Source organism: Mesoplodon mirus (genome assembly GCF_964341445.2).
Source record: "Mesoplodon mirus genome assembly, chromosome: 1".
Taxonomy (NCBI): domain Eukaryota; kingdom Metazoa; phylum Chordata; class Mammalia; order Artiodactyla; family Ziphiidae; genus Mesoplodon; species Mesoplodon mirus.
In genome coordinates this window covers 34,837,645-34,850,079 of record NC_138976.1, presented here as the reverse complement: position 1 = coordinate 34,850,079, position 12,435 = coordinate 34,837,645, and the positions used below count along the sequence as shown (strand labels likewise).

General features: G+C 44.1%; 1 protein-coding gene across 8 annotated transcripts in view; it reads left to right on the top strand.

The window, feature by feature from the left end:
* Positions 1–12,435, top strand: part of PTPN3 (protein tyrosine phosphatase non-receptor type 3) — a 110,065-nt gene that overhangs the window by 82,741 nt on the left and 14,889 nt on the right. For all 8 annotated transcript variants that reach the window (XM_082627659.1, XM_082627655.1, XM_082627653.1 and 5 more), the window contains 3 exons: positions 1,110–1,270; positions 11,804–11,894; positions 12,176–12,237. In XM_082627659.1, coding sequence (XP_082483785.1) covers positions 1,110–1,270; positions 11,804–11,894; positions 12,176–12,237 — 314 coding nt within the window. The remainder of the gene's footprint in view (positions 1–1,109; positions 1,271–11,803; positions 11,895–12,175; positions 12,238–12,435) is intronic.

The window sequence follows — 12,435 nt, the reverse complement described above, 5'->3', positions numbered from 1 at the left end:
AACTCTTTTGCCCTGTGAATCAGTTTCCTCATCTGTAAAATGGGAATAAAGACCGCTGGTTCAGAGTTGTGAGGATTCAGTTCAACTATGTGGAAAACACAAAAGTTGTTCCTTTCTTTCTCCTTTCCTGTTATCTTGAAGGCAGTGGGGAGTCATTGAAGGCTCTTGGGTAAGGGAAGTGACTTCTCTTTCTGGGTAGAAAGGGAACATTCAGAGATGATCCCAAAGTTTGAAGTGACTAGACAGAAAGAAGCACGTGAGGCTGGGAAGTATTGTGCATGGTTGGGGAGAGGGGGTCCTCTCTTTGTTTTTACCCATATTGAGTCTGATGTGAAGGGAGATTTCCAAAGAGGAAGCACAGAGGAGACTAGAGATGTTTACTTGGGAGCCTCCCACCTAACAATGGCCTCGAGTTAGAGACGGACTGACTGAGCTCTGCGGGGCGGTGGTGGTGTGGAGAGAGGGCCAGACCCCACACCAGTTTCCTGGGAAAATGCCTGTTTTTTTTTTTTTTGCGGTACGCCGGCCTCTCACTGCTGTGGCCTCTCCCATTGCGGAGCACAGGCTCTGGACGTGCAGGCTCAGCGGCCATGGCTCACGGGCTCAGCCGCTCCGCGGCATGTGGGATCTTCCCGCACCGGGGCACGAACCCGTGACCCCTGCATCATCAGGCGGACTCTCAACCACTGCGCCACCAGGGAAGCCCGAAAATGCCCGTTTTAAGGGAGCAAATGAAAGGGACCGGAGAAGGAAGGAAGAGCAGGGGTAGAAGAATAATCAGGTCACAGAGAGCAAAGGGAGAAAATCTGTTTTCTTTAAAAACGTCCTTTCTCTTTCTCTTACCTTTGGCAAAAGCCTGTTGAGCACTAAACACCGTCATTTAAAACTCACCAGCAAGGTTAGTATGTCATTTTGTATAATTAGTACATATTGAATCATTCAACGAGAAGTTGTATCTTTGGTGAAAATGATTACCATGTGCTTAATCATTTAATTAGATGTTTTAAACCACCTGCATTCAGGTGTCATAAGTGTAATTTGGGGGGAGGAATCCCATCACCCAGCACGTGGCTGCACAAGCCAGACAAGCTCCTTCTTGTCCGCTACAGCTGTCCACTCGTTTGCTGATATCAAATCTGAAGATGAACTGAACCAGCTTTTCCCAGAGGCCATTTTCCCCGTGTGTCCGGAGGGTGGGGATACGCTGGAGGGATCCATGGAACAGCTAAAGAAGGGCCTCGAAAGCGGGACGGTGCTGATCCAGTTTGAGGTAAGAGACCCCCAGTGCCTCGGTGGGCTGCTCAGCTGCTGCCAGGTCATCTAAGTCACCAGGCAGCTGTGCTCATGGAGGGACTCATGACCTCAGGGAGAAAGCGGGCTGGGGACCATGGCCCATCGCTTGCCCCCCGTTCTAGTAACGATCAGTAGTCACGGAGAAACGTCAGAAATCGAGGAGGTGGGACTCTGAGCATATTTAGCTGCCAACACAAAAGCTCAGAACACTGGGCAGTCGAAGGTAGTGGAGAGGCAGCGCGGGTGGGTGCAGAGGGATGATGGGGGAGCTGGGCCTCATGAGGGCACAGGGGCCGGGCTTCCCACGTCCCCCAGAACCGTGTGGACACGAAACCAACGTCAGACCACGTCTTCCCTCCCCAGGAGCGACCTCTGCTCATGGGATTGAGACTGTTGACAAAAGCACACACAGAGACTTTACAAAACAAAGTAGGACCCAAGGAGACTGTTTTCAAGTCAGCTTTACTGATCACTAACAGAATGAAAACACAATGTTTGTCTTCCACATTTTTTTTTTTTTTTTTTTTTACGGTACGCGGGCCTCTCACTGCTGTGGTCTCTCCCTTTGCGGAGCACAGGCTCCGGATGCGCAGGCTCAGCAGCCATGGCTCATGGGCCCAGCCGCTCCGTGGCATGTGGGATCCTCCCGGACCGGACCGGGGCACGAACCCGTGTCCCCTGCATCGGCAGGTGGACTCTCAACCACTGCGCCACCAGGGAAGCCCCGAGACAAACATTTTAAACACTAAAACTCAATTATTTTTAAACACTCTCCAAAATAATTGAAACAAGGAACACTTAAAAGCTAGAATATATCAGTTTTATTCTTTTTGGAGGGAGTTGGAAGGGAAAGTCAGAGGGGAACAGCACTGTGGAGTCATTTGTTCTTTCATTCAACAAGTATTGGGTATTCACCATGTGCCAAATGCTAGATCAGGAACACAGTGAGGGAAGGAGAAGGGGGATTTCTGACCCCAAGGAGCTTACGGTCTAATTTTGGTATATTTGTGGGAATGTATCACGAGTCCCAGAAACAGCTAAAGACCAAGATAGGGTGAGATTTCATTCCACAGACTGTATGTTCTGTAGGGACTGGAGGTGAGAGGATTCCTGGAGGTCCTCTGGGGTGAGATGTAGTGTTAATAGAGGGTGGATGGGATTAAGTGTGGAGGGGAGGGTATTCCAGGAGGGTCACAGCCTCCTGGACCCTAATGCAGACTAAGCTCAGAGGGTGTCAGGTAGGGAAACGGGCCTCCCGGGGGTGAGCGGCGCTCAAGGAGTCCTGGGAGATGTCTCCAGGTGATGGAAGCCCTTCACCCAAGACGAACCTGGTCTCTTTGATAAGATTGTCCACAAGGAGGCGCTGTGGGCTCTCGGTGAGGAAAAAGTCGGTGCCTGGTCTTGACCGGTGCTCCAGAAATCCCCTCCACTTTCATGTTTTACATATGGGAATCCCCTATCAGGTTTTCCTTGAACAATGTTCATTGAAATTCATTAGGAAGATAAAAAATGCTTTAGGAAGAAGTACCCACTCGTCCCCCTGTGTTTTTAAGTAGTATTTCTCAAAGGGTGACACCCTGACCATCTGTATGGATATCACCTGAGGAGCTTGTTTAAACGGGCCCAGCCCTTAGCTACTGAATCAGCCACACTGGGAGGGGGCCTGGATATTGCTTCTTAACAAAATCACCAGGAGGTTTTAATGCACAAGCTGATCCTGCGGACGGGAGAGTAAAGATCGTACCAGAACCATTGTCCCGCTGCTGTCCACCCTAAGTCCTGCCTTTAGAGCTTATGGTTGGACTACAGAAGAAATAAGATATGGAGAACATAGAATTTTTAGGGTTAAATTTTAGTACGTATACATTTCCTTCATTTAGTTTAAACATTTCCTAGAAATTAAGTTGAAAAACCTTCTTTTTAAATAAATAAATTTTTACGGAATTCCAAAATTCAGAACAGATAACAGCAGATCTGCTCTGTGACGGAGCTGGCGGGATCCATGGAGCCCTGCCTTTCAGTCTCCACACTGCTCCCCAAGGACCCCTAGACTGTGGTACACAATTTAACAACCACTGCTAGAGGTGGGAGAAGTTGTCTCACATAGCTGCTAGAGGAGGGGAATCCTAAAGGAAGACAAAGGGAAACCTCTAATGCGCACTTACTATGTGCCAAGGGCTTTGTAGTCATCGTCTCACAGCATTCTCACAGCAGCCTGCTGTAGGGCTGGATCAGAGTCTTGGAGAGGTTATCTCACAGTAAATGGTACAGCCTGATTGGAAACCAGGCAGGCTTAACTCATGGATCTTGTTCTCTTAACAGCTGTAGAACCTTTGTGTAATTATATAGGTAACAACAACGTGCTGTTTCTATGTGAGAGTTGTTAGAATAGCATGACATCAGAGCTAGAAAAGATCTGAGATACTGTCTAGCCACGTGGAGCCAAGCAGGCTTCAAATCCTGACTCTACCACTCATTTCCTGTGTGACCTCAGGCACATCCCTTAACCTCTGTAGCCTCTACTTCCCCATCTGTAAATTGGGTATTTTGTGGGCTGGTTTTAAGAGTTAGATGAGATAAATACTTAATGCGTTGTCTGACGCACAGTCAAGGTGCAAAAAGCAACAACTATTATCATTTATAAATAGAGGAGTCTAAAGAACCTGCCCAGTCCACACAAGGTGTGGAACCCAGCACTGTCTGACTCCCAGAGTCTCGGCTATTCTGGTTCCCCACCTGCTTCTCCTCCAGTGCCGTCAGCAGGTGGGCGGTTTGACTGTCAGAGGCTGTGTTCTGAACGGGAGCAGGAAGTGGGGGCTGGTTCCTAGCAGGTGCCCATGCCACCCACGCCGCAGCACAAAGCGCCTGTCCTGGGGTAGCTGGGCAGTGGATGGAATCCCTCTTGCGATGACAAGCTGGTTTTCAGCAAAGCTTGCTTTGAAGCATTTTCTTCATTAATGAAATTCCCCTGTCCCTCCCACGGCTTTCAGAAACAATTACAAATGTGTTCCAGAAAGCGTTTGGTCCCAGCTGTAATAAAATCACGCTTAATAATTAGCATTTCTATAGCACTTTGGAGTCTACCAAGTGTGTCTCACATATGTTGTCTCAGTTGACTCTCACAGCAATTCCGTGAGACAGATATAGCCAGAATTATTTGGATCACTCCTTTATAAGTGGAGAGAACAAGGCTCAGAGGCTACGGAACTTGCCCAGTGTCACCCAGCTGGTCGGAGACAGAGCTGGGATTAGAATCTATGTTGAAAAGCCCATTGTCAGAACTCACCAGGTATGACCCAGATCTTCACTCAAACTCTGATATGAGCCCTTCCCTCCAGGAGCTACACAGTGTGAGCTACTCAATGTGAGCAGTTTGCCAGCATTTGTGACCAGCCTCGAACTGCCTAAATACTGTGTTCAGGCAAGGTAGGGCGTTCCTCTGTCTCTCGTATAAAGGCGCCCAGACTTGGGGTTCACAAGGCTCCAAGTCCATTACCACCTCCAGGATGCTCTCCTCCTCTAAAGAACTCGTTGACTCAGCCCCAGGGTCATTCCTCCCTGAGAGTAATTTGTGGCTCACTTCATGCTTTTTCCCTGAGTTGAGCTTTCTGTTCAGGCAAGGGAAAGGGTGTGCATTTGGTATAGACAGTGCTGGATAAAAGCTAAGTGATGATGCTAACTGTCCTTTGAGAACTGGTTTCCCAGCAAGCAAAGGCATCTTGTGCTCATCCTCATCCAATGGCCTTGCAAGCTCTTTGGAGACTTGTGGAATGCAGTTGATAGAAAATGAGAAACATTTATCCTCCCACCTCTCAGGACTGATGAGTTAGAGCAGTGGCTACAAGGCTCCACCAAAGGTCATGTCAAACTCGGATACCCCCGCCCCTCCCACCTCAGCATCTTCCCTCTTTGCCAAAACCAGAAGCCATCTTTTTCTCTCTTCTGACCACTGTTTCTCCCGAACCCACTCCTACACCATCCATTGTAAGAAACATCCATTCCTGTCAAAACAGGTGACTTACTGGTTGCTGTGATCATTATAAAAGTTGATTTGGGAGCTTCCCTGGTGGCGCAGTGGTTGAGAGTCTGCCTACCAATGCAGGGGACACAGGTTTGTGCCCCGGTCCGGGAAGATCCCACATGCCGCAGAGCGGCTGGGCCCGTGAGCCATGGCCGCTGAGCCTGTACATCCGGAGCCTGTGCTCCGCAACGGGAGAGACCACAACAGGGAGAGGCCCGCGTACCGCAAAAAAAAAAAAAAAAGTTGATTTGGAAGGACAAAGGCAGCTGAAGGCTTACACATGTAGGTGTACCTTCAAGATTAGAGCTCATACTAAAAGCTTTTTTTTTTATTTTTCAAATTTTTTTTTTCTTTTAAGAAAGGCAGACAGTATCAAGTATAACACTTGGAATACAGGGAGCGAACTGCAGGCTTTGGAATGACCACGTGAGTGGCCTTTACATTTCAAGTGCCGGGGACCAATTTAAAGGAATTGCCACCCCACCTCATTGTCAAGTATTTATCTGTGAAAGGGACGCTGCAAGAATACTTGAGTATGCCAGCACTGGGATCTGCATTTGGTACTGTGATTGAAAGTAGCACTGTTAAAAATAATAATAAAGTAGCACTATTGAAAGTCCCCAAATTGCCAGCAACAATGTCAGTTCATTTCAGCAAACCTTTACAGGAAGGTAGGGAGAAACTCTGAGTACCCCGTCAGCAGTGTCCTTGCTCCCTGACTGGGTCAGGTACAAGGGAAAGTGGAAGTCCCCAGTGTGGACGAGCTGTCCGTGAGCAGTAAGTTGTTCTTATGTCTGCAAAGTAGAGGACAACCTCTCGAGGCCTTCATGAAAAACAGGCTACCCTTAGCTTAGTTACATGCCTCCATGTCACCTCTCGTCCTGCTTTACTCAAGTGCTTTGTACCCTTTGTCCAAAGCAGCAGATCCCGTTATTCCTTGACTCTAAACATTTTATTGAGCACCTACTATGTACCAGGCACAATGCTGGCCTAGGGTTTATGGTGGTGAACAGAACAAACAAGACACCTGCCTTCATAGAGACCACAGTTCAGTGCTTGATACAGAAAGCACAGTAAATAGCTGTTTTGAACGTTGTTGCCCTGCACTAGACGCTGGGTCATTGCCAAGGGCATGAGAGGGAGTCCGTTTCTACTATTCTCTCCTTACTCATTGTCCCTTCCAGTCCCTCCTTTTTTTTTTTTTTTTTTTTTTTGTCTTTTCCTTTTTTCTCCCCCCTTCTTGGGTTCTCAGTCTTCAAGAACTCCAGTGAGAGTTCCCCCTTCATCTGGTTGTACAGTTGATGGGGTGCTTGCTTCCACTGTGCCAGCCCTTGCCAGCATCCACTGGTTGGAGCCAATTGGGTGTCCAAAGCCTTTATCTGAGGGATGTGAGCAGGTTTCACATCTCTGGTTGGGCCAAAAGTCTGAGGCGATCAGAGTCATCTCTTGATGCCCTCTCTCTACTTTTAGATGATTTTTTCAAAGGGGGAATGTTTAAACTGGAAAACTGTATGTCTTATCCATCCCCGAACTGTGCTGGTCAACTCCAGCTCCCACTGTTCAGCTTTTGTCTTTGGAGGCCAGAGCCGGTGATATTGATGCTGCAATTTAAATACGGTTGTTCCATAGCAAACCCTCCCAGCTGATCTTCTTATAATTCACCCTTACTTTCACAGCTGCTTAGAACTACACTCTGATACAATGAGAACAAAGCACATGAGGACATAAAAATTAAGATTTTAATAAAACTAAGTGATCTTATAACCCTCCGTCACTGTGACCTTCTCCAGCCTCTGCATTGCTCTCATTCTAGGGCAGAATTTAAGGGATCTTAAAGACTAGGAGCTCTTGCCTGCTTTACATACCTTTAGCCCAAGAATGAACAAAGCAAACTGTGTCGTTCCAATGAGCAGTTCTTGAAAGAGCCTTTTCTCAAATTCTGGCTAATATAATAGTCTTCATAATAGCTCATTACCTCCCATCCCTGATCCTTCCAGAAAGATATACCTGTGTTTCCAGCACATCACTGTCCACTCAGAACCACGCTTCTCTGGGCAGTGTTTTCTCAGCCAGCCTGCCATGCAGCTTACAAGGTCTGGAGAAGAGTCCATAAATTAAAAGAACTTGAAAACCAACTGCTAACACCTTCAGAAACTAAGTGTGTGAATAGTACTGAAGCAATTCAGTGGGAATAGGGTTCAATGTTAGCCTTGGCAAGGCAGGCATAAAAATGAGTGTGTTGTCAATCGTTCCAAAGGTTAAAAAAAAAAAAAAAATCTTAGCTTTGTTCACCCAACATTTTGTAAAAAATTTTTAATTTTATATATATATTTCTTTTGTTGTAGTTCTTTTTTTTTTTTTTTTTTTTTTTCCTTACAGTACGCGGGCCTCTCACTGTTGTGGCCTCTCCCGTTGCGGAGCACAGGCTCTGGACGTGCAGGCTCAGCGGCCATGGCTCACGGACCTAGCCGCTCCGCAGCATATGGGATCTTCCCGGACCAGGGCACGAACCCGTGTCCGCATTGGCAGGCGGACTCTGTATTTCTTTTTCTCACTTCAGTCATTTGAATTTTTTAATATAAATTTATTTGTTTATTTATTTTTGGCTGTGTTCAGTCTTCATTGCTGTTGTTGCAGTGCGTGGGCTTCACATTGTGGTGGCTTCTCTTGTTGCAGAGCACAGGCTCTAGGCACACGGGCTTCAGTAGTTGCAGCATGCAGGCTCGGTAGTTGTGGCACACAGGCTTTGTTGCTCCGCGGCATGTGGGATCTTCCCAGACCAGTGCTAGAACCCGTGTCCCCTGCATTGGCAGGCGGATTCTTAACCACTGTGCTACCAGGGAAGTCCCCAGTCATTTGAATTTTTAAAAATTCACATTGTAACAATTCAAGTAATTCAGAAATAGCCAAAGTAAAATTAATTGTCTTCTGACCCCCCTCTCCTTTAGCTTCTCTCTCTGTTGTAATGTACAGATAACAATTTGGTGTATATCCTTGCATACTTGTTCCAATGATCTTGCAAATATATTTTATACACGCACATACATAAGTGCACACAGATATGTTATATACACATTGTGTGTATGCTGCTATGTGTAGAAATGGGATCACCACTGTATTATTCTGTAACTTGCATTTTTCACTTAAATAGATGAGTGGAATCTGTACTCTTAGTCTATCTTATTCTCTGTATTGCACATAATTTTGTGATATAACTATATCAGAATTTAAGTCAACACTTTTCCCTGTTGGGAAGTATTCAGGCTGTTTCCAGTTTTCTGCTAAAGAAAATATTTTGCCGCCAATAAATTTCTTTGATATGTATCTTTGTGTATTTCTGTCAGATAAAGCCCAGGGTGTGCATATTTAAAAATTTGAAGACAGTGCTGTAGTACTTTATTTTGTATTTTATTTTTAATACTTTACAATCCCATCAACAGATCATTACTGCTGAGATACATTCATATCCTTGTTGTGATTAAAGCCTTTTGCTAGATCTGTGCTCTTCCGCTAGACCATCTCAAGTTGATTACATTTACACTTTTGGTGTTGTTTTTTTTTTGGTGCATTGGGTCTTCGTTGCGGTGTGCAGGCTTCTCATTGCGGTGGCTTCTCTTGTTGCAGAGCTCAGGCTCTAGGCGTGCGGGCTTCAGTAGTTGCAGCACATGGGCTCAGTAGCTGTGGCTCCTGGGCTCTAGAGCGCAGGCTCAGTAGTTGTGGCTCGCGGGCCTAGTTGCTCTGCGGCATGCGGGATCTTCCGAGACCAGGGCTCGAACTCGTGGCCCCTGCGTTGGCAGGCAGATTCTCAACCACTGCAGCACCAGGGAGGCCCTACACTTTTGTTATTTGGAAAAGAAAAACTTTTTACCTCCAGGTTAGCTTTACTGGTTATATTCACTCAATTGGATTTCACTTCTATGCAGTTAGTCAGTTAGAACCAAATTTTCATTTAGGGGAATTTGACTGACTCAGATATTCTCCTCCTCCCAGAATCAAACCAAAACTTCTAATAAATCATGAATTTATTTTAAGAAGGAGCCCAGAGAGTTCATTAAAGCTCACAGACCTTTAAGAAGTTGCTTAGTGGCTACTTGATTGTTATGAACTGAAATTGTAAAGATGATTAATAGCTGAGCTTAGGGAAAGGTTGGAAATTCTGAACATTTGGAAAATGTATGAGACATAACATAATTATCATTACCAAAAATGTCTATGCTAATTCTCTCCTGGTGATTTCTGTGCAATTTGTTTAATAAAAGAACTAATAAGAGAAAAAACAGACCAACAGAAGCTGGTTTATAAAGCAAGAAATACAATTTGCAAAAATATACAGGGAAAGACATTGTTCCACCTCCCTATTCAAATTGCAAACACATTTTAGTTGATGATACTGGCCGCAATTTGGTGGACTAACCACTCTCATACACCCCTGGAGGGCAACTGCATTTTGTGTGTGTGTGTGTGTTTGTGTATATCAAAGTCCTCAAAAATATGATTTAATGCAGTAATTCTGTTCCTGGGAGTTTATAATACTAAAAAATTAAAAACAGTCTAATCAAGAAATAGAATAAAAGTTAAACTATGAAAACCTTATAGCTTATTGAGCCAGTAAAAATCATGTGTATAGAGAATACTTCGAGTATTTAAATGGCACAGGGAACTAGACACTATATAATAAGTGGGGAAAACAGCCTTCAAAATTATAGTGGTATTTCCCAGGACACGTCTTGTGAGACGTGAGATCCTCCATGGCCAAATTAGCTTGAGAAATGCTTAGCTAATCAGAATTTAATAAGGTTATGCACTGCAGGACCTGTCGTCTTAGAGACTCATAGAACATAAGGTGACTTGTAGTATTTCCCAAATTTCCTTGACCTTGAAACTTTTTCTAAGCAATACCTAGTAGCTTCTTTCAGAATACTTGGGTTCTATAGAACATAATATGGAAAGTGCTAATAAAAAGCTGGAGAAGATAGATGAAAAAGGTCATCTCAGGACTTCCCTGGTGATGCAGTGGTTAAGAATCTGCCTGCCAATGCAGGGGACATGGGTTTTAGCCTTGGTCTTGAAAGATCTGACATGCCGTGGAGCAACTAACCCCATGCGCCACAACTGCTGAGCCTGCGCTCTAGAGCCCGCAAGCCACAACTACTGAGCCCACGTGCTGCAACTACTGAAGCCTGTGCGCCTAGGGCCCATGCTCCGCAACAAGAGAAGCCACAGCAATAAGAAGCCCGCTCACTGCAACAAAGAGTAGCCCCCGCTCGCCGCAACTAGAGAAAGCCCACCCGCAGCAACGAAGACCCAATGCAGTCAAAATAAATAAATAAAAATTTTTTAAAAAAGGTCATCTCAGGGTTGTGAAATTACTGGTAACTTTTTTCTTTATATTAGTCTGAATTTCTTAAATTTTCTGCAAAAAAAAAAAATCACTTCCAACACTGAAAAACAAGTTGTTTTTAAATTCCCATAAAGTTAACTAAAAACCACTGGTGAATAGTGTTTCACACTCTAGTTTGAAGTGGGGGACACAGTTGTATAGAAAAGAAAACTCAAAAGGGCAAGGGGAAACTTTGAGAGGGGATGGATGTATCTTACACCTTTATGGTGGTGATGGTTTTATGGGCGTATACTTATCCCCAAACTCGTCGAGTTGTACGTTAACTATATACCACTTTTTACATGTCAGTCATACCTCAATAAAATGTCACTTCAAAGAAAAATACTCAAGCATTGCCGTCAGATCTGAGTTCAGCCTCTGGTTTTAATCTTGAGCAAAGCATTTAATCTCTGCCTCTCACTTACAAAATAAGAATACTATTAATACCTCTCACAGAGCTGTTGTCAGCATCACATCAGGTTCAGTACGGATGTGTCTAATATGTGCTTGTAAATATGCAAAGATGGTTTTAGCTGAATTACTAATGATTGCATGTATAGGGAAATACCTCTTTAAATGAATGTTTAAATGAAGTTTACTATGTATTGGAATGAATGTTTTTACTGTGGAAGTATACTTCTGAAATGAATGAAATGAAATGCTCTTGTTCTTAGCAAAGAATATGGTTCACTCCATTAAATTAGAGGGAAGTGTTTTTAGACTAATGTAAATGATTTCCATTTAATTTTTAGTCAGAATTCTGTCTTTTTCTCTACTTGCTTTTAGCTCTTGTCAAATAATTGTCATAAAAATGAGGTTTTACTTACCGTGATTCATTAATCTGTGACTCACACCCCTTCTTATGACTTTTCCTCAAAGATCGTCATGTTAAAAAAAAATTATTGAAGAATTTAGTCAGTTTCTCATGGGATTGTAGAATTTCTTATTGGGAAGATTTTTCTCTTAATATATGAAATCACTGTTAAATGTTAAGATTTTGGTGCTGTGACTGGTAAACTTTACTGATGAAGTATGTTTCCACACTCTCTCCATAGCTGTTTTTTGCAATGTTTTTTTTTTGTTTTTTTACTTCTCTATTTGTCATTTAGCAACTCTACAGAAAGAAGCCCGGTTTGGCCATCACATTTGCAAAGCTGCCTCAAAATTTGGACAAAAACCGATATAAAGATGTACTGCCTTGTGAGTATCCAGCGTGAATACCTCCTCCCCGCCGCCACACGCACACTGAGATAATGTTTCCCTTTTTAAAACAGATTGTCTGGTATTCTGGAACGATTTTCAGTGTGTCTGTAAACACCACCGTCTTTACTGCAGCCATTTCAAACTCTGAACAGTTGGGAAATAGTGTTTATGCTAATGAGGCGAGAGCTGCAGATGGGGCTGGGAACTGAACTCTTGTTTACTCGGTGCGATAAAAATAACACTAGGAATAATCAGTAAATGTCTTGCTCTCCCCACAGATGACACCACCCGGGTATTATTGCAGAGAAACGAAGATTATATTAATGCAAGTTACGTGAACGTAAGTTAAAAATCTGGATCATGAGAAAAAGCACATTAATCACTGCAACAAGCATGACAGTGGTGTGAGGTGCTTTGCAGTTGGCAAAGTGCTTTCCCATTCACTCCCTCATTTCGTCACCACAGCAACCATTGAGGGAAGGCAAAATAGTCTTATTTTACAGAGGATGAAACTAAGGTTCAGAGACATTTAATAATT